The sequence below is a fragment of the Leucoraja erinacea genome, chromosome 9 (genome assembly GCF_028641065.1).
Source record: "Leucoraja erinacea ecotype New England chromosome 9, Leri_hhj_1, whole genome shotgun sequence".
Lineage (NCBI taxonomy): Eukaryota > Metazoa > Chordata > Chondrichthyes > Rajiformes > Rajidae > Leucoraja > Leucoraja erinaceus.
The window spans coordinates 66,577,847-66,600,575 of NC_073385.1; the positions used below are offsets into that span (position 1 = coordinate 66,577,847).

The 22,729-nt window shown below is 45.5% G+C and overlaps 1 protein-coding gene across 2 annotated transcripts in view; it reads right to left on the reverse strand.

Annotated features, from left to right (window-relative positions):
* sos2 (son of sevenless homolog 2 (Drosophila)) overlaps positions 1-16,534 on the reverse strand; it is a 91,591-nt gene extending 75,057 nt beyond the window's left edge. For both annotated transcript variants that reach the window (XM_055641098.1, XM_055641097.1), the window contains exon 1: positions 16,275-16,534. In XM_055641098.1, the coding sequence (XP_055497073.1) occupies positions 16,275-16,352 (78 nt within the window). In that variant the 5' untranslated portion in view covers positions 16,353-16,534. The remainder of the gene's footprint in view (positions 1-16,274) is intronic.
* Between the last annotated feature and the right edge of the window lie 6,195 nt (positions 16,535-22,729).

A 22,729-nucleotide genomic window follows, 5' to 3' on the forward strand; every position in this document is an offset into this window, starting at 1 on the left:
ATAGAAGGAATGGGTGACGTTTCGGGTCGAGACCCTTCCCCAGACGAGTCTGAAGCTTACATCCCAGAACTTTACAATTCAAATTGGATTCTTGCCAACAAGTAGTGAAATCATTTCCAGAATGTATCTTTAATATAAAAGAACAAGTTCTTAACCAGGAACTGTTGGGCTTAAGTAATGTGCAGTTCCAGGGGACGATGACTTATGTGACTGTGGCATTGGTGATTCTGTAAGCGGTGCATTATGTTAAAAATGAGAATTAAAGTAATCAATGGGATGACAACAAATCTGAGGAAAGACATTCTTGCCTAATCTGAGGAAAGACATTCTTGCCATAGAGGGAGTACAGAGAAGGTTCACCAGACTGATTCTTGAGATGGCAGGACTTTCATATGAAGAAAGACTGGATAGACTCGGCTTGTACACGCTAGAATTCAGAAGATTGAGGGGGGATCTTATAGAAACTTACAAAATTCTTAAGGGGTTGGACAGGCTAGATGCAGGAAGATTATTCCCGATGTTGGGGAAGTCCAGAACAAGGGGTCACAGTTTAAGGATAAGAGGGAAGTCTTTTAGGACCGAGATGAGAAAATCATTTTTTACACAGAGAGTGATGAATCTGTGGAATTCTCTGCCACAGAAGGTAGTTGAGGCCAGTTCATTGGCTATATTTACGAGGGAGTTAGATGTGGCCCTTGTGGCTAAAGAGATCAGGGGGTATGGAGAGAAGGCAGGGATGGGATACTGAGTTGGATGATCAGCCATGATCATATCGAATGGCGGTGCAGGCTCGAAGGGCCGAATGGCCTACTCCTGCACCTATTTCCTATGTTTCTAAGTGTGAAGTGTTTAAACTTTTGTTGCTATACAAAAACGTTTCTCCATAATATAAGTCAAATACAAAAGTTGCACCAACAAACATTTCAAGTGTTTTGTTTATTTTTTTTGTAAGTAATTGTATATCACATTTTTTCTTTCTTTTTCTAAGGCACTTTACAAGAAGGAGATGCAATATAAATCTAATAACTCGGGATGACCACGCAACTACCTGAATTCTGAGGTATTTGGTTGCACCATATGATTCAGGAATACTATCTTAATTTACAATGCAAGACGATAGACAAATAAAGAATGGAGGAATTACATTCTGTAGTTGGAATATAAGGGGTGCCAACGAACCAATTAAGAGGGGTAAAATTTTTGCCCAACTAAAATCTTTGAAAAGCGACATAATGTTTTTGCAGGAAACATATATACCTATACCGGTATATATACCAAAATATATATTTTTTAAATTAGACTCTAATATTACTAATTTTATTTGGGACTATAGATCACAAAAATTAGGCACTTTGGTGCCATATGATTGTACTTACTTGTAATAAAATAAAATTTAAAAAATTTAAAAAAACATTTCAAGTGGAACTGCAGATGCTGGTTTACACCGAAGATAAGACACAAAATGCTGGAGTAACTCAGCAGGGCAGGCAGCATGTCTAGATAGAAGGAATAGATGACATTTCGGGTCGACACCCTTCTTCCCTCTGAACATTTCAATAGCACAGATAGATACAATGAACCGCAGATGCTGATTCACACAAAAGGAAACACAATTCTGGAGTAACTCAGCTGGTCAGGCAGTATCTTCAGAGAACATGGATAGGCTACGTTTTGGGTTGGATCTCTTCTTTAGACCTATTAAAACTGATTAAAACGTCACCAATCCATGTTCTCCAGAGATGTTGCCTGACCCACTGAGTTACTCCAGCACTTGTGTCCATTTCAATAGCACTGGTGTCTTGTTAAGTACAGATGTATAACTTCACACACTTTTGGCAGCAGCCCAACATATAAACGATTCCATTATATTCATAGAATAGCAATGCTGTTCTCTCGAGACCAGAACGGCAACATAACAAGCTCCTTAACACTTGCAGCTCCTCATCAGGTACAGTATCGTCTTCTGACCCAAATAATGATAGCTTGACCACCACTGATGAAGACTGTTCCCATATTTATCTGTGGTCATCAGTTTATACACAAAACTACAAATGTTTCCACTTCATTTCAGTCCAATCACTACCTTTAAACTGGCAAAATGCCAGGCTGCTATGGGGAAATTGCAAACATTGAACAAAACAAAGCAACACAGTTAAAACAAAATAGTTTTTGGCTGTAGCAGCAAGTTGGCATGCAGGAAACCCGTCCGACTTTAAAATTCTATTATTTGTCATATATTTGGAAAAAATAAATCATTCAATCCCCACCCCGAAATACATTTGCATATAAAAGATAACTTGACTAAACCGTCCTCACAAGTAACATGTACGGATTATTTGGTGTTTTGCAACTGATAAACAAAATCACAAGAAACCAGCACTACAGTATATATAAAAGCATTTGTCCCACCTCCACCTCTTTCCAGCTTTCAACCCCTCTACTACTCTCAGTCTGAGGACCCAAAACGTGACCTATCGATCTCCTCCAGTGATGCTGCTTGACCCGCTGGGTTACTCCTGCAATTTTTGTTCAAAACTGTACATAGAAGGAATGCATCACCTAGAGAATTACCAGTTTTAGGGGTGTGCTGCTCAACACTCCACCACATTGCACACAGAGAGTGTAGTATTCATGTCACCTAGGGTTTGGAACAAGAAGCGACAGGAGCAAAGCAAACCCAAATAAATGGTGGGGCAAAATGGAGTGCAACAGATTGGATGTTCTGTTTCAATAAACAATTCAATAAATCTGTACAAACTGTGCATGATCTGGCACACAGACAGGCCGGCCCTTCTCTCCAGTGCCCTAGGCTGAGGCTGGAAATGTCATCTTGGTTTCTGGGGATTTCCAGCTCTGTGTGCTCTGTGTCATGAGGGCCACAGCGTGAAAACCCCTGGTCACTTGAAAACAAGACAGAACCAAGAGCAGTAATGTTTCACTTCCTATTGTACACTGTGCATATTCACCGTTCCTGTTCTAACTTTTGCTTTGCTAATGAAAAAAGACAAAATCCCAGAGTGTACTGAACTAATCTCCGGAAGAAAAATCTCAAATAACAGGCAGTGAAAAAAAATTAATTTAAGGAATACTGAACTAAATTTATATTTAGATTGATTATGAATCTTCAACGCTGGGGAACCGGACAATCAAAATCAACAGAGGGGACATCCCGTGAAAAATGTCTACTTTATAAATGGTTCAAAAAGTGGAACAGCATATACCAGAAGTGTGCCAGGGGTCCAGGCAGTTAGATTTTTAAATTATTGTTATTATGGATATAATATACTTCTATCAAGTCTCCAATCCACCTCCGGCATTCCGAGGAAAACAATCTAAGTCTGTCCGACTGTACCCTACAGCTAATACCCTCTAATCCAGACATCAGAACCTCTTCTGCAGCCTCTCCAAAGCCTCCACATCCTTGCTGCACTCACAATACTATAGGTGTCGTCTCACCGGGGTCCTGTAAAACTGCAGGACCTCCTTGTTCCTGCACTCAAATCCTCTTGCAATGGCCAACATGCCATTAGCTTTCTTCACTGCCTGCTGTACCTGCATGCTTACTTTCAGTGACTGATGTGCAAGCACACCCAGATCTCGTTGCACCTCCCCTTTTCCTAATCTGACACCATTCAGACAATAATCCGCCTTCCTGTTCTTGCCACCAAAGTGGATAACCTCCCATTTATCCAGATGACACTGCATCTGCCCACTCACCCAACATATCCAAGTCAACTTGCAGCCTCATAGCATCCTCCTCGCAGTTCATACTTGTCATCCGCAAACTTGGAGATGTTACATTTAATTCCCTCATCTAAATCGTTAATATATACTGTAAACAACTGGGTTCCAGCACCAAGACTTGCAGTACCCCCACTAGTCACAGCCAGCCTTTCTGAAAATGACCTGTTAATTCCTACTCTTTGCTTCCTGTCTCCCAACCAGTTCTCTATCCATGTCAATACCCTACCCCCAATACCATGTGCTTTAATTTTGTACACTAATCTCTTGTGTGGGACCTTGTCAAAGGCTTTTTGAAAGTCTAGATACACCACATCCACTGGATCTCTCTTGTCCATTCTACTTGTTACATCTTCAAAATATTCCAAAGAATTAGTCAAGCATGATTTCCCCTTCATAAATCCATGCTGACTTTGACCGATCCTGTCACTGCTTTCCAAATGCGCTGCTATAACATCTTTAATAATCGACTCCAACATCTTCCCCACTACCGATGTAAGGCTAACTGGTCTATAATTCCCCGTTGTCTCTCTCCCTCCTTTCTTAAAAAGTGGGGTTAAATTGGCTACCCTCCAGTCCACAGGAACTTATCAAGTCTAGAGAACATTGGAAAATGTTCACCAGTGCATCCACGATTTCTAGGGTCACCTCCTCGAGTACTCTGGGAGGCAGACCTTCAGTCCCAACAGTTTACCCAACACCATTTTTGACTAATGTGAATTCCCTTCAGTTCCTCCCTACCACTAGATCCACGGTCCCCTAGTATTTACGTGAGATTGTTTATGTCTTCCTTAGTAGACAGAACCAAAGTACTCGTTATGGTCTGAGTGCAGGTAGATGGGACTAGGTGAGAGTAAGTGTTCGGCACGGACTAGAAGGGCTGAGATGGCCTGTTTCCGTGCTGTAATTGTTATATGGTTAACTGTTCTGCTATTTCCTTGTTTCCCATTATAAATTCACCTGTCTCTGACTGTAAAGGACCTACACTCATCTTCACTAATCTTTTCCGTTTTACATATCTAAAGAAAATTTGAGTCAAGTTTTTATATTCCCCGCAAGCTTTCTTTCATATTCTTCACCCCCCCCCCCCCACCCCGCTCAATTAACCTCTTTGTCCTTCTAAATTTCTCCCAGTCCCCTGGTTTGCCGCTTCTTCTGGCCAATTTATATGCCTCTTCCTTGGCTTTAACACTATCCTTGACTTCCCTTATCAACCGCGGTTGAACCGCCTTCCCAGTTTTATTTTTTCGCCAGACAGGGATGAACAATTTCTGGAGTTAATACATGCGGTCTTTAAATCTTTGCCTTGGCATCTACACTGTCAACCCTTCAAGTATAGTTTGCCAGTCTATCCAATCCAATTCCCGTCTCATACCTTCAAAGTCTCCTTTATTCAAGTTCAGGACCCTAGTCTCTGATTTAGCCTTGTCACTTTCCATCCTAATGCATAATTCCACCATATTATGGTCACTGTTGCCCAAAGGGCTTTGCACAACAAGATTGCTAACTAATCCTTACTCATTAGACAATACAGTCTATGATGGCCTGCCCTCCAGTCGGTTCCTCTGCATATTGGTTTAAAAACCCATCCCGTATACATTCCAGGAAATCAATTTCCTCAGCCCTGTTACCAATTTGATTGGCCCAATCTATTTGTCGATTAAAGTCACCCATAACCGCTATACGTTTGCTACACGCATCCCTAATTTCCTGTTTGATGCTATCCACAACCTCCCTACTGCTGTTTGATGGTCTGTGTATGTGTGTGCGTTTGTTTGACAGCATCTGAGGGGAGAAGCGCCGGCACGAAGAGCAAGCGAACGCGCGGACAGACGGACGAAAGCAAAGATCATAGAGCGGAATAGATGGCATTTTGGGTCGCGACCCTTCTTCAGACTGACAGTCAAGGGAAAGGGAAACGGGAGATATTGGCATATCTTCCATTCATTTGTCTTTAGTACCGTCTATATCTCTTGGTCCTCTTTCCCTCGACTGTCAGTTTGAAGAAGGGTCTCGACCTGAAATGTCATCTATTCCCTCTATGATCTTTGCTTTCGTCCGTCTGTTCACGCGTTCGCTCGCTCTTGGTGCCGGCGCTTCTCCCCTCAGACTCCGCCAAACACACACACACACACACACGGCAGATCGGTGCGGGCCGAGACCAGGTGCAGGGCGAAGGATGACATCAAACTGGTCATGGCAGCTATCGAAAAAGTGCGGAAATGGTAAGGGGAAATTATAAAAACACCCAAAGGAAATAGATATTTAACAAAAAAGGGGGGCCTGCGATCATTCCGTGTCCGTGTCGGAGGGAGGGTGGGGGGGGGAAAGGGATGGTTTGAGTTCCTCTTTCCCGACTCAGTCTGAAGACGGGTCTCGACCCAAAATGTCACCTGTTGCTTTTGTCCAGTAATGCCGCCCGACCCGCTGCATTTTGTGTCTGTCCTTTAATCTCAGCCTGATATAGCAGAATCTCCCTGAATTAGCTTGACGCCATGACGGAAACGGGTTACAGAAATGGCGCTGAAGATTACCCATCACCTACTACGGCTTTTTCGCGGAGTGAACCATCTTGCTCCGCTCTATGATCTTTGGCTTCCACGGTGTTGACTCCCCCCCCACCCCCCACCCCCAACTGTTTAGTTTAAACCCACCTGTTTAGCACTAGCAAACCTGCCTGCCAGAATGTTGATCCCCCTCCAATTAAGGTGCAACCTGTCCCTTTTGTACAGGTCATCCCTGCCCCAGAAGAGATTCTAGTGATCTAGAAATCTAAATCCCTGCCCCCTGCACTAACTCCTCAGCCACACATTCAGATCCCCTATCTCTCTGTTCCTACCCTCACTAGCACAAGGCACGGAAAGCAGGGGTGGAAAACCCGGGGGGGCCAGAGGAGACACGTCCCCCCCATGTTTTGAGAGGTGGGGGACATCCCCCCCAAGTTTTTGAGATCCCGATTTTAAAATCACCGTTTTTAGCGTTGGATTGAGCCTCCGAAGCCTCACGCGTGTGTGTGTGTGTGCGCATGCGCGCGTGGCCGCCAAAAAATTGTGTCCCCGTCCCCTCCATGTTTTGATAGTGAGTTCCGTTCTTGACTGAAAGCAAACCAGAGATAACCACCCCAGATGTCCTTCTTTTCAATCTCCTACCTAGTTCTCTATACTCACTTTGCAGAACCTCCTTCCACTTCTTACCCACGCCATTTGTGCCTACATGCACTACTTCCGGCTGCTCCCCTTCCCTCTCGAGGATGTTCTGAAGTCGGTCTGAGACGTCTTGGACCCTGGCATCAGGGAGGCCACGCACCTTTCTCAAGTCTCGCCTGTCGCCACAGAATCTCCTGTCCGCACCTCAGACAATGGAGTCACCCACCACTATGTTGGTCGAGTCTCAGCGCTAGGATTCAAGTCACAGACCTATCCGCCACTCGGACTGGAAGCATCGTCTGACCCGACAGCTCCCAAGAGGGTGTCCCTGTTCGCAAGAGGTACTCCCAAGATCCTTTCTTTCCGTCTCTACCTGTTGGGAGTGACGACCTGACTGTAGGTCCAGTCCAGGAAGCTTTCGTTGTCCCGGATGGACCGCAGGTCATCCAGCTGCTTCTCCAGTTCCCTAACTCGGTCCTTCAGGAGCTACATCTGGACACAGTTCCCACATGTGTAATGGTCAGACACCAGCGGTGACCCTGACTTCCCATATCCTGCAACAAGTGCACTGCAATAACATTCCTGTCATCACAAGTTTAAATATTTAACCTAAATTAAGCACACAACTGATTCAAGAGTAGCCTCCTTAACTCAGCCGCCTCGCCGAAGACTCTTGAGCCAGACTCGCACTTTACCTCACCAAGGCACTTCCAATACGAAGTGCGAGCCAAAGACTCGCACTTTACCTCACCAAGGCACTTCCCCTCAACAAGGCTGCTCCCAACAGGTTTCTCCCCTAGACCTGAACTTATTATCAAGTCAACTATCCACACAACTAATTAGGATGTCTCAGCCAATCTACCCACTCACTGGCCTGGCTGCTGCTCCTCTGCGACCTTCAAAGAGGTGGCTTTAGAGATTGCGGAGGCATCAGTTGTGATCTTTCAAGAATCACTATAGTCAAGGGTGGTTCCAGATGATTGGAAAATTGCAAATATTACCCCGCTGTTTAAGAAGGGAGCGAGACGGAAGAATGGTTAGCCTGACTTCAGTGGTTGGTGAGAATTATCCATTATAAAAGACGAGGTTTCTGAGTACTTAGAAGCACACAATAAAATAAGCAGTCAACATGGTTTTGTGAAAGGGAGATCTTGCTTGACAAACCTGTTGGAATTCTTTGAGGATGTAAATAGCAGGATACGCAAAGGAGCATCGGTGGATGTGGTTTTCCTGGATTTTCAGAAAACCTTCGATAAGATACCGCACATGAGGCTGTTAAAGAAGATAGACCTCATGGATACTAGCATGGATAGCAGGTTGGCTGGATGGCAGAAGGCAGAAAATGGGGGCTTTTTCTGGTTAGCTGCCAGTGACTAGCAAAGATCCGCAGGGGTCGGTGCTGGGGCCGCTACTCTTCACGGTGTATATAAATGATTTGGATGAGGGGATTGAAAGCTATGCGGCCAAGTTTGCCGATGATACGAAGATAGGTGGAGAGGCAGGTAGCGTAGAGAAAGCAAGGACACTGTAGGACAGATTGGGAAAGTGTGCTGAGAAGTGGCAGATGGAATACAGCATAGCAAAGTGTGCAGTCATGCATTCTGGTAGTAGGAATAAAGGTGCAGACTATGTTCTAAATGGGGAGAGAATTCAGAAATTGGAGGTGCAAAGGGACTTCGGAGTGCCGGTGCAGGATTCCAAAATAGTTAATTTGCAAGTTGAATCAATAGTAAGGAAGGCGAATGCAATGCTAGCATTTATTTCAAGAGAGATAAAATACAAAAACAGGGATATAATGCTGAGGCTCTACAAGGCACTGGTCAGACAGCATTTGGAGTATTGTGAGCAGTTTTGGGCCACATATCTGAGGAAGGATGTGCTGGCATTGAAGAGGGTCCAGAGGAGGTTTACCAGAATGATCCCACGTATGATTGAAGGCCTGTACTCGCTGAAGTTCAGAAGGACGAGGGAACTTACTGAATATTGAAAGGCCTGGACAGAGTGAATATGGAGTGGATGTTTCCACCCCTTATCCATCGGCTCTGTGTCTCTGCATTTTCATAAGTTTTGTTTTTAAAGCTGTCGAGTTGTGAATTTAACAGGCTGCCAATCTGGATGTTGGGCAGGACCCAGCCATGAGTTACGATGAGCCACTTACTGCTGAGCTCCTTGGCACTGCAGAGGCAAGCTGTAGGCGGCAGGGGCGAGGTTTGTTCTTCCAATTTGCGTTTAGCCTCACTCTGACAATGGAGGAGACCTAGGACAGAAAGGAATGGGGAGGAGAATTAAAGTGTCTGGCAACCGGGAGATCAGGTAGGTTCAAGCGGGCTGAGTGAAGGTGTTCAGCAAAACGATCGCCCAGTCTGCGTTTGGTCTCGCCGATGTATAAGAGTCCACATCTTGAACAAACGAATACAGTAGATGAAGTTGGAGGTGCAAGTGAACCTCTGCCTCACTTGAAAGGACTGACGGGGTCCCTGGACAGAGTCGAGGGAGGAGGTATAGTGACAGGTGTTGCATCTTCTGCGGTCGCAGGGGGTGGCTTGGGTGAGAAGGGATGAGTTAAACAGAGTTGCGGAGGGAACAGTCAATCAAGGAAATGTAGAATGGTTCATTGTTGCCTGAGGGGAAGGTGACAACGAGGCACACAAACAGTTAAATTATTTGTTATTGGTCTGAAGGGTTTCGGCCCGAAAAGTTGCCCATTTCCTTCGCTCCATAGATGCTGCTGCACCCGCTGAGTTTCTCCAGCATTTTTGTGTACCAACAGTTAAATTAATCAGGACAGTGAAACTAGTCAGAGAACTAGGGTGGGGAAGGAACAGAGATGGAGGGAAAGCAATGGTTACTTGAAGTTAGAGAAATCAATTTCCATACCGCTGGGTTGTAAGCTTGTTTACAGACCTGTTAAGTTGCTGCAAGTACGACTTCCATTGTTCTGTTTTCAGTACATATGACAATTAAATACTAGACTACCATAGAGTATAAACATTTGAGGCCCTAGTTGAGGTCCCTACACTCCCCCGCCCACAAACACTGCACCCACCAGTTATTAACTGAATCCAAAAATAACCCATTTCTTCCGACTCTAGTTTCTGTTATTTCTCAGAAGCAGAGATCTTGGGAAAACGGAAGCAATCTTGGCGAGTTGCTGTATTGAAAAAGCTACTTATCTTAACTACTAAACCAGGTTCGCTTCTTAATAAACAGACACCACACACTGTTTGGTAGACCAGTTCAAAACTTTACTTAACATCGGCCGATGGAAGGGAGGGAGAACTCCAGTCAAGTGACCAACACAGACACTTGACTGTCCCCAGTCCTCTTCCCTGAACAACAGAATTACATTGCTTTAAATAGGTTTTTTGTCCCCTTATCACATTCCACAGACATTAGTCATGGTCAGAAGTACTGGAAAAGGTTTCCACAGAATGCATCACATCAAACCTTTTTTTTTACATGGTACAAGATATACTAAAAACATCGTATATCTTCTTTGTCACTTGGTCCCTCATAAACATAGACCATCTGTTTACAAAGATGTGACCACCTATGTCTCTCTTCCTCTATCACCTCCTCCCCCATAAACATTGGTCATTTGATCTCTACTTCAAAGATATCTTTAGCTGCTTCTCTTTCTGCCTGTCACTTGGGAGACAATGTTATAGGATTTATTACCTCCCACACCCACAACCTAAGGCAAGCCTAACTTGACACTAAATATAAGCTGTAAGCTAGCCCAGAAACCAATTTAATATCTTCTTATATTTTTAACTAAAACTCGGCTTCATCAGTATTGCGGCCTGTAGACCCTCCATACAGAAAGCACATCATCTCACAGGAGGGAATGGAAACACCAATCTCCAAACTCTTAATGTCCTTTGATTTATTGATGTTTGGAATGAAGAGTGATAGACCAAGCATGGTCACGGACGTATATTCTTGTTTTATGTGGATATGGCATACCATGGGGCACAGTGGTGTTGGAAATGGTTGGCCAAGAAAGCGACTAGCTGTGGCACACTAATGGTAAGGACATCACTGGCATTGGCCCAACTCATTTCATGGTCAGCGTACTCTACATTGATGGCATTAATATGATCAAGCAATGGAAAGCAGAATAAATCCTATTCCACTGCATAACGTGGATCGATGTTAACATACAGATAGCTATCAGTGCTCTTGCATTAATAGAATATAATAAAATATATCTGTGCACATCTATCCCACAACAGACTAATTTGGGCCTCTGGGCAAAGTAGAAAACTGAAGACACAAAGCAACATTTCCTCGAAAGAAAAGTGCATTGCTATACAGATACTTCCTGGAACTAATTGCACACGTAACCAGCCTAAATAAACCTAAATACAGTGGTTCTGCAAAATTAATGCTTTTTGAAAAATGACAAATAAAATGAACATAACAAATGAACAGTATTTCCCCCAAAAGAATGTCCCATCTGGCACTCCTGAAAATATACTATTAAGTTTTCAGTGCAGTTCAGGCATCAATGCAGTTTTACTGTAGGGACTAAACTTTATAGCCAGCTACACGTATTCTTTGCAACACTGCCAGTTGAGAAGCACATATAACAGCTTTAACAGAATCCTGCGACCCTGTTCCATGTTTTACGTTATGGGCCAAACGCAAGCAGGTGGGACTAGTGTAGATGGAACATACTGGTCGGCTTAGGCAAGTTGGGCCAAAGGGCCTGGTTCCACGCTCTTTCCACACCAAGTGCAGGCTCAGCGATTGTTTTGCTGAACACCTCTGCTCAGTCCGCCTAAACCTACCTGATCTCCAGGTTGCTAAACACTTTAACTCCCCATCCTATTCCCAGACTGAACTTTCTATCCTGGACCTCCTCCATTGTCAAAGGCCCAATGCAAATTGGAGGAACAGCACCTCATATTTTGCTTGGGCAACTTACACCCTAGCAGTATGAATAATTCTCTAACTTCAAGTAACCCTTGCTTTCCCTCTCTCTCTCTCTCCACCCCTCCCCCATCCTAGTTCTCCGACCAGTCTGACTGTCCTCGATTAAATTTTATCTCTGTGTGCATCGTTGTCATCTTACCCCAGCTAACAATGATCTATTCTACATTTTCCTTGAGCTTCGTCCCCTTTGATCTCATTTTCACATCTTACCCTTCCATATCTGTATCCCTCTCCCCTGACTCTCAGTCTGAAGGTCTCCACCCGAAATGTAACCCATTCCTTCTCTCCAGAGATGCTGCCTGTCCCATTGAGTTACTCCAGCATGTTGTGCCTGTATGGCTCTATGCACATAAAGAGCAGAATGTATGAGACTGTGTTTACTCAACTGTGTGGAAATTGGACACTGAAAAAAGTTAAAATACTTTGCAATTGCAGAATAGTTTCTCTAAAAATAGTTAACTTGTAACAAAACAAACTGAAACACATCACTTTAAAATTGGTGATGTCAACCGTATTTCTGACCAGCAAAGTTTCAGAGGGAGAAGTCATGTTAGAAATTACTCTTTCTTCCCTCACTACTAACAACAAGCACCCTCAAAAGTCTAAATACAGTATTTACATTAACTAATGGACATTTAAACTACACAAGTGAAACTGTCCCAACATTACAACATTTCAATCATGCAACTCAAACACCACAAAAGACTTTGAAATATCATAGATAAACACAAAAAGCTGGAGTAACTCAGCGGGACAGGCAGCATCTCTGGAGAGAAGGAATGGGTGACATTTCAGGTAGAGACCCTTCATAGGTTGAGCAAGGTATTACGTAAATGAAAACACCGTAATTGTAAGCATCAATACAAAGATTTGTACAGGCCTCAGTGCCAAATCACCAGCAGATGTTTTGGAGAAAAACTTGCAACCCTTACATCTTTCAACAGGTGAAGTGCAGCCCAGTCCAATATCATCAAATCAGATTTGTAGATACTTGATTGGATCACAAATAAACATTTTTTTAAGACGTACAGGTTTGTAAGTTAATTGGCTTCAGTAAATATTGAAAATGGTTTCAAGTTTGTAGGATAATGCTTGTGTACGGGGATCGCTGGTATGGTGTGGACTCGGTGGCCAAAGTGCCTGTTTTTGCACTGTATCTCTAAATTAAAACTCGGCCAAATAAGTCAGCACTCTGGTCCAACACTTTTAGAATGTAATAGGCGGTGTGGGAGGTAATTAATGGATCTCTATGGTCTTTCAGCAACAGTTAGGGAGAAAAGTCAGAGGCTGGGGCCCACTAGCCTTTCCAGAATGGGGTTAATTAACACTGCAGGCAGGGTCTCATTAGGCTGATCAGAAATACAGTGTGTTGATGGCTGCAAACTCCAGTTCCTTTGTGAGAAAAGAAGTCCGTTATGAAAGAATGATAAATGGAGTGACTGGACGTGATATGTGTCTTGCTTGAAACCGTGTTCGTATACTCTGTGGTAATTCTGAACACAAGCAGCTTCCTGGGTGGCCATACTGTGATGGACCTTGTTGCTACTCCTGGAATGCTCTTCCACAGTCATCACTGATCTAAGTTTGGTACCCAGCTTGGTAGTGTTGATATAACCCCTCAGCCCGGTCAGTGTTCCCCCTGAGGATGAGGCTGAGAGACAAACTGTGGCTGAGAAATAGGAAGAGAACAAGGAGAAATGCTTCAGGAAATCACTGCAGTTGATTCTCTGGCTACAAGTGGATGGATAAAAACTGAACGAGATGTCGCTTCAAGCCCAGGTGGAGAGGCAAAGGAGGAGTGGGACGTGGTCAGCAATGTGGCATGTTTGTAATCAGACTGAAATCTCCAATCTTTTGATTTAAAACACTTTACAGGAAACACACTTCATACTGAAAACATCTCAATAATTCAAGCGTGCTGCTGTCTCAGAAAAAAAAACAAGCAACAGTGTATCATTCTTACAAAAGTTGCTTTTATCATCAGACAAATTTCCAAACAGAGATGCTTCTCCACTTTTCACTTGTTGAACAAAATGGTACCTTTGGTAAAGTGGTGCTGTACTGTTCACAGTCTTTCAGTTCCCACTGGTAAAGAACCCAGATCAGTGCACATTCCCAACCATGAATGGCCCCATTACTAACAAATATTGATGGCATCTACTTACAAAATGTATGCACAGTCTCAAACCATTTAAACCCCAAAATAGAGTAAATGAATACTTGTTGCAATGTGTTTAGTTTAGTTTAATGGAAACTAAACTTCAGCCCACACCGATCATTGGTGACCTGTTCACATCAATTCAATGTTATCCCATTTTCTTAAACACATAGGGCAATTTACCAAGGCCAATTGACCTGCAAACCCGCACTTCTTTAGGATATGGGCGCACAGGGAGAGCATATACCCTCCACACAGACAGCACCCAAGCTAAGGAGTAAACCTGGGCATCTTGCGCTGTGAGGTAGTAGCTCCCATCTCCTTACATCTCCTGCTGCTGCCCCTATACATCCTCTCTCATCTTCATCCAGGGACCCCAACAGTCCTTCAGGTGAGACAGAGGTTCACATGCACCTCTTCTAACCTCATCCACTGCATCCTGTGTTCCCGATATGGGCTCCTTTACATTGGCAAGACCAACTATAGACTCAGTGAGCATTTCGCCAAACGCTTGCGCTCAGTCCGCCAAGGCCTACTGGGCCTCCACTATTTAACTCCCCATTCTATACTGACCTTTCTGCCCTAAGCCTCCTCCATTGCCAGAGTGAGGCCACATACAAACCGGAGGCGATATGCAGTTGGCGATATGCAGAGCACTGCCCTGCCGACTACAAATTCAGAAGATTCAGAAGGAGGAACAGCACCTCATTTTCCGCTTGGGTAGTTTACAATCCAGCGCATAAACACAAAACCCTTTCGCTCCTTCCTCCCAAACCTGCCTCTCTCCCCCCCCCACCCCCCACCAGGACTCACATCTATTTTCCCCCTCCTGTTCTATCTACATTCTTTCTTCTAGTTTCACAATTTGTAACTCTTCAATCCTTTTGACTCACACCTTCTGTCTCTGTGCATCATCTGCCTATAAACCCGACCCCCCCCCACCACCCCACCACCTACATCAACCGATAACCTGCAAAGTCACTTAACCATGCACCCCAGAGATGCTGAGTAACCCGCTGAGTTACTCCAGTACTTTGCGTCTGTACGCGTTACAATGTTTACCACATTGGTTAAGATTTATGTTCTGAATGTAATTCTATCAGCAAAATAGTATGTGGAATACTCTGAGAAGGTCGTGTTTTAACTGTACAAAAACTACTTACCTGAGTAAACCATGACTAAAGTTTAACAACATTACAGTGTCATTTCTTCCAACTCAAATTATCAAGCAATTCAAAGTTTTGAACTGAATGTTCACATCATCAATTTAGATTGGATATATCAACAGAACAAGTTTTGAATTTTAAAGGGAAGTATGGATAGAATAAAGCAAGCAAAAATGTAAGGAACTATATGACACAAGTCTGACCAATACGGTCAGAAATCCCAGCAGATAATTCAGCTCCAGATTACATCTCACCTGTAGCTGCCTGAGGTGATCACCAGTGACATGAAATGGCCCTGCTCCCCGACCCTCCATCCTGACCCACCTTGCACACCAACCTTCCACTCTCACCCCGACCATCCATCCACTCCCCGATCCTCCCTACACCTTCACCTCGACCCTCACTCCCCACATCTCCACCCGGACCCCTGCCCCACAAATCTCGAACATGTGTCTCCCCCCCCCCCCCCCCCGATTTGAGTTTAGGAGCAAGGAAGTCCTACTGCAGTTGTGCAGGGCCCTGGTGAGACCATACCTGGAGTATTGTGTGCCATCTTGGTCTCCTAATTTGAGGAAGGACATTCTTGCTTTTGAGGGAGTGCAGATTAGGTTCACCAGGTTAATTCCCGGGATGGCGGAACCGACATATGATGATAGAATGGAACGACTGGGCTTGTATTCACTGCAATTTAGAAGGATGAGAGGCTATCTTATAGAAACATGTAAAATTAGAAAAGGATTGGACAGGCTAGATGGAGGAAACATGTTCCAGATGTTGGGGGAGTCCAGAACCAGGGGTCACAGTTTAAGAATAAGGGGTAGGCAATTTAGATGAGGACAAACTTTCTTCACCCAGAGAGTTGTGAATCTGTGGAATTCTCTGCCACTGAAGGCAGTGGAGGCCGATTCACTGGATGTTTTCAAGAGAGTTAGATAGGGCTCTTAAAGATAGCGGAGTCAGGGGATATGGGGAGAAGGCAGGAACGGGGTACAGATTGTGGATGATCAGCCATGATCACAGTGAATGGCGGTGCTGGCTCGAAGGGCCGAATGGCCTACTCCTGCACCTATTATCGATGTTTCTATGTTTCACCCTCATTCCCCACTCCCTCCCTGCCCCCATTACCTTGCCGAGCGCCGGCACGAAGAGCCCGCGCCATTTCGGCCCGTTCTCCTCACTGAAGAAGTCGTACGGCTGCTGCATGGCGCTGGGGCCCCGGCTCCTCAGGGCGGGCTCGGGGCGCCCGGGCCGACCTGCCGGCGGTGCCGCCGCTTCACCCACATCGCGGGGGCCGTGTCAGTGTCAGTGGGCGCCGGCACACGGCTGCGTTGCCGCCCGCCAACCGCCCGCCAACCGCCATGGAAGAGGCGCCGCGCTCGCGGCCGGCGGTGGCGCGCGCCCCCGGACCCGTCATAGACACCCCCTCCCCGCGCGCGCGCCCCCGGACCCGTCACAGACACCCTCCCTCCCCGCGCGCGCGCCCCCGGACCCGTCACAGACACCCCCTCCCCGCGCGCGCTCCCGATTCCGTTACACCCCCTACCCCCGCGCGCGCTCCCCGACCCCGCCCCCTACCCGCGCGCTCCCGACCCCCACAGACACCCCCTCTCCTCGCGCGCCCCCGACCCCGTCACAGACACCCCCTCCCGCGCGCGCTCCCGATTCCGTTACACCCCTTCCCCCTCCTCCTCCCGCGCGCGCTCCCGACCCCGTCGCAGACACCCCCTTCTCGTTCAACAACATGGACAATAAATACTTTCTGCTGCTTTTCAGGTTTTTGGTTAAAATCGACATTGATTTTAGTCTATGTTAATAATATTGAGCAATAGCAAAGATTGAGATTTTAAAATGCTCAATTCAGAAACAGCACTTCACATGACCTATAAACAGTGAATCATTGAACAATCCTGATGTTCAAATTTCAATGCCATGCTGCTGCCAGATATATAGATTCATGTGTCACGTTATTTAGTCATAGAGTCATAGAGTGACACAGCATGGAAACAGGCCCTTCGGCCCAACTTGCCCACACCGGCCAACATGTCCCAGTTACACTAGTCCCACCTGCCTGCGTTTGGCCCATATCCATCCAAACCTGTCCTATCCATGTACCTAACTGTTTCTTAAATGTTGGGATAGTCCCAGCCTCAACTACCTTCTCAGGGCGCTCGTTCCACACACCTACCACCCTTTATGTGAAAAAGTTACCCCCTCAGATTCCTAATAAATCTTTTCTCCTTCACCTTCACCTCTGGTCCTCAATTCACCTACTCTGGGCAAGAGACTCTGTATCTACCCAATTTATTCCTCTCATGATTCTCTACACCTCTATAAGATCATCCCTCATCCTCCTGCGCTCCATGGAATAGAGTCCCAGCCTACTCAACCTCTCCCTATAACTCAGACCCTCTAGTCCTGGCAACATCCTTGTAAATCTTCCAAGGTAGACAAAAATCACACTTTATTCGCCAAGTATGTTTTACAACATACGAGGAATGTTTCTTTCTATTTGTTATTTGTAAGTTTGTTAAAAGATGGTTTTAATGTTCTTCGGTTTGTTTTATGTGGGGGGGGAGGGGGGAGGGCATCGGGGGAAACTTTTTCAAGTTCTTACCTTCCCAGAGATGTGATCAATTTTCGGATCATATTTTCCGGGCTCTGCGGCCTTCCATCGCTGGAGCTGGGATCCGCCTCAGACTGTCGTGAGCCCCACCGCGGGGCGCGGACTTAACATCGGAGCGGATCCCTTGCCTGGGATCGCTCCCACCACGACCACCGTGGACTTACCATCAAGGGCTCGCAGTCTCGGGAGAGGCTAGACGGGAGCTCCAACGTTTTGGAAGGTTCGACCAGCCCCGACGTGATGTTTGATCGCCCGTCGCGGGGGAGCTAACAACTCCTCGATGCAGGAGCTGAACGCCTCGACACCTAGAACGCCGCCAGTGAGGGAGTCAAGACCATCCCGTCAATGGAGGGCTCGAGGCCCCCAACCGAACATAAGGAAGGACTTGAAGTTTATTTCGCCTTCCATCACAGTGAGGAATGTGTAGGAATCACTGTGGTGGATGTTCATGTTAAAATGTGTTTTTGAGTGATCTGTTGCTTTTAATTGTATGACTTACTTGGCCAATGAAGTTACTCGTATGTTGTAAAACATACTTGGCGAATAAAGTGTGATTCTGATTCTGAGGTAGACAAAAATGCTGGAGAAACTCAGCGGGTGAGGCAGCATCTATGGAGTGAAGGAAATAGGCGACGTTTCGGGTCAAGACCCTTCTTCAGACAGATGTGGGGGTGGGAATAAGAAAGGAAGAGGCGGAGATAGTGGGCTGGGAAGGGGAGGGGAAAGAAGGAGAAAGCAGGGACTACCTAAAATTGGAGAAGTCAATGTTCATAACGCTGGGGTGTAAACTGCCTAAGTGAAATATGAGGTGCTGCTCCTCCAATTTACGGTGGGCCTCACTCTGGCCATGGAGGAGGCCTGGGACAGAAAGGTCGGATTCGGAATGGGAGGGGGAATTGAAATGCTGAGCCACCAAATCAGGTTGGTTATTGCGAACCGAGCGGAGGTGTTGGGCGAAGTGATCACCAAGCCTACGCTTGGTCTCGCCGATGTAGAGCAGCTGACACCTAGAGCAGCGGATGCAATAGATGAGGTTGGAGGTGGTGCAGGTGAACCTCTGCCGCACCTGGAAAGATTGCTTGGGTCCTTGGATGGAGTCAAGGGGGGAGGTAAAGCGACAAGTGTAGCATTTCCTGCGGTTGCAAGGGAAAGTGCCAGGAGAGGGCGTGGTATGGGTGGGAAGGGACGAATTGACCAGGGAGTTACGGAGGGAGCGGTCTCTGCGGAAAGTCGAAAGGGGAAGAGATGGGAAGATGTGGCCAGTGGCAGAATCCCATTGGAGGTGGCGAAAATGTCAGACGATTATTTGTTGTCGGTGATTGCTAGTAGGGTGGAAGGTGAGGACAAGGGGGACTCTGCCCTTGTATCGAGTGGGGGATGGGGAGTGAGAGCAGAATTACGGGGTATAGACGAGACCCTGATGAGAACCTCATCTATAGAAGAAGAGGGGAACCCACGTTCGCTAAAGAATGAGGACATCTCCGATGCCTTGGTTTGGAACACCTTATCCTGGGTGCAGATGCGGCATAGACAGAGGAATTTGGAGTAGTCCTTACAGGAAGCAGGGTGGGAAGAAGCGTAGTTCAGATAGCCATGGGAATCAGTGGGTTTATAGTAGACGTCGGTCAGTCTATCACCTGCGATGGAGATAGTGAGGTCTAGAAATGATAGGGAGATGTAAGAAATGGTCCAGGTATGTTTGAGTGCTGGATGGAAGTTAGTGGTGAAATGGATAAAGTCAGTGTAAATCTTCTATGTACTCTTTCCAACTTGACAATATCTTTCCTATAACATGATGCCCAGAACTGAACATCTATCTATCTATATAACTCAAAGTCTCATCTTGACCACTTCCTGTCTGCGCTGTGCATTGATTTTAGAAAAAACGCTACCCTATATTGCTATGATTTTTGGCCATCTTACTCACCGTCCTCCTCCACTGCAGCAGCCCCAAGGATTTTTCCGACTGATGAAAAATAGAATAGTTATGAATGTTTAAAAAATCTTGAGATCAGCTGATTGGTCCTCTCGTCTGTCAATCACCATGATGAAGGTAACGCCCCTTCCGGGGTGGGGGTGGGTGGGGTGGCCAGGGCTATAAACCCCCGGATGCCTGGACGTGAGTCAGTCATTCTGGAAGATCGCGAGAGGCTACAACTTTGATTCTGCTGTGTCAACTGAATTGTGAGTCTAGTGAACTGTGAGTCTACTGAACTGTGAGTCTACTGAACTGTGAGTCTACTGAACTATGAGTTTGCAATGTACTTGCAATAAATGATTTGTTAGCCCTTAATGAAAATGAGATGAGTTGTTTGGCCTGCCCTATGCTTGAAACTGAAATGGCAATGGAAATGAAATGAAAATGAGATGAGTTGTTTGGCCTGCCCTGTGCTTGAAACTGAAATGGTAATGGAAATGAAATGAAAATGAAATAAGTTGTTTGGCCTGCCCTGTACTTGAAATTGAAATGGAAATGGAAATGAAATGAGTTGTTTGGCCTTCCTGAAACCACTCATTTCGGCCCACAAGGCCCCTATTAGTTAAAAAAACTAGTCCCTTTTTCCCAAAATGGCCGTATTAGCCCAGGAAGAGCATTCTGGCCCAAAAAAGCCCGTGCCAGGCCAGGAAAAGTCCAGAAAAGGTGCCTTTCACCGAGATTTCACTCAAATCTTTTTATTTTATTGTAAAGAGTCCTTTCAGCCCGTCAGGCCTGTACTAGCCCAGGAGGAGTCCCTTTGGTACATCAGTATTATAGGCCATAGGGACTCCTGCAAGTATTAAACCTCACCCCAGTATTTTTCTCCCTCACTTCATTGGCTCCCTGTGAGATCCACGCCAGGATAGACATTCCTCCTTCAATGCTGTGATCTGCAGAAATAGATGAAAAATATCTAAAATTGATTCTCCACCCTCTCCCCCTTCTCTCTCACACCGTCTCTCACCTGTTTTGGGCAGAATTTCTGGCAGTTTCTGAGCTGCCAGCCCACCAGGACTGAGTGACTGAGCTGCCAGCCCAAGAATCCATTCAGCCCACAATGTCCATACTAGCCCTCTGGAAACCAGTCCCTTTGGCCCACAACACCCATACTAGCACTCCAGAAAGCCGCAGGACTCTGCGAGCGCACGCCGGGGTCTCTAACACCAAGACCCGGTGTGCGACCTCGCACCACCCGGCGTGGCTTTAATGGCCGCGGGACAATCGCCATCGCCAGCCGGGGGCTTTGACTTTGACTCTGACATCGGGGGGGGGGGAGAGTGCAGTGGAGAGATAAGTTTTTTTTTTTGGCCTTCCATCACAGCTATGTGATGGATGTTTATGTAAATTGTAAATTATGTTGTGTCTGGGGTCTATTTGTGTGTAATGTATGGCTGCAGAAACGGCATTTCATTTGGACCTCCAGGGGTCCAAATGACAATTAAATAGACTATTGACTATTGCAGCCTCACCAATGGCTTATACAACTGCAATATGACCTCCCAACTCCTATACTCAATACAGAAGCACTAATATACTTTGAACATCATATACTGAATTATTACTTCTAGAGCTGACCATAACATTTACCTAGATATTTTTTGCTCTATACCTTGAGTAACTCATTAAAACAAGCCTGAAACATGGGAGACTCTATTTGAGGTTGCAAATCCTATATTACCCATGGTCACTCGTTTGTGTACTATCTTGTCTCAGAGAAGTCTGTACATAGTATAAATGGAAAATATGGCATTATCAATGGCGTAGCTGGTAGCCTCACAGCGCAGAGACCCAGGTTCGATCCTGATCTCCGGTCCTGTCTTTGTGGAGTTTGCACATTCTTCCTGTGACCATGTGGGCTTCCTCCAGGTGCTTGGATTTCCTCCCACATCCCAAAGACATGCAAGTTTGTAGGTTAAATGCGTAGGAAGGAACTGTAGATACTGGTTTAAACCGAAGATAGACACAAAGTGCTGGAGTAACTCAGAGGGATGGGCAGCATCTCTGGAGAGAAGGAATGGGTGACGTTTCAGGGTCGGGACCCTTCTTCAGTCTAAGAGTCTCGGTAAATTGCCCCCTAGCGTGTAGGGCAAGTGGAAAAACATGGAATTAGTGACCATCGGTTGGGTGAACTAGGGTGATCGATGTTTGGCGTAACTCAGTGGGCTGAAAGGCATGTTTCATTGCTGTACTTCTAAACCAAGCATGAAGTCTCTGCATTCAGTTAAAATATAATGAGAAATAATAGGTTGCAATGTGAATAACACAAGGCAAGATTCCCCAAGGCACGATTTTAGACATTAACTTTCCACTCATAGTGGACTCGAATTATTATTGAGTATTTTTGACAAATGTGATGCCCCAAACAAATGCACTACAACACCCACTGGTAAAACAAATACAAAATATACTTTCCACATGCAGGTTATGGAATAGAATATAGTTAAAAGGAGAAAAGTGGCCTGACGTTATTATGCATGGACCACTGGAATTCCCTAACTAATTTCAACAGTGAATCGGATTGTGTTGGATGAAGCTTTAAGGTCAATTCAAATACCACTCCGTTATTGTGCAGATGGGGTGGGAGATTGCAACCTTCATGTGGTCCGCCCTGTTTCGACAAATACAATCAACCCGGCGTGCACAATCAAATAAGATCAAATAGAACAAGTTGTCCTACAACTTTAGGCTGTGCATGCCATACGCAAGAAGAAGATTGTGCAGATTACTAGTTAGATCCAATCTGCCCAAGTAAAAGTCTCCCCGTTTATGGTGAACAGACAACATTCAGAGGAAAGTCATGAGAATGATTCTTAGATTTTAGAAAAACACTTTAGTTACTCAGATAAGCTTGAAGAGCTGAATCTGTTTACTCTGGAGCAGCAAGGACTCAGAGATGACCTTCCACAGATATTTATAAATTAATGAAAGTTAAAATAAATAGAATGTTTGCTGATACTGAGGGAAGACACTCAAAATCAC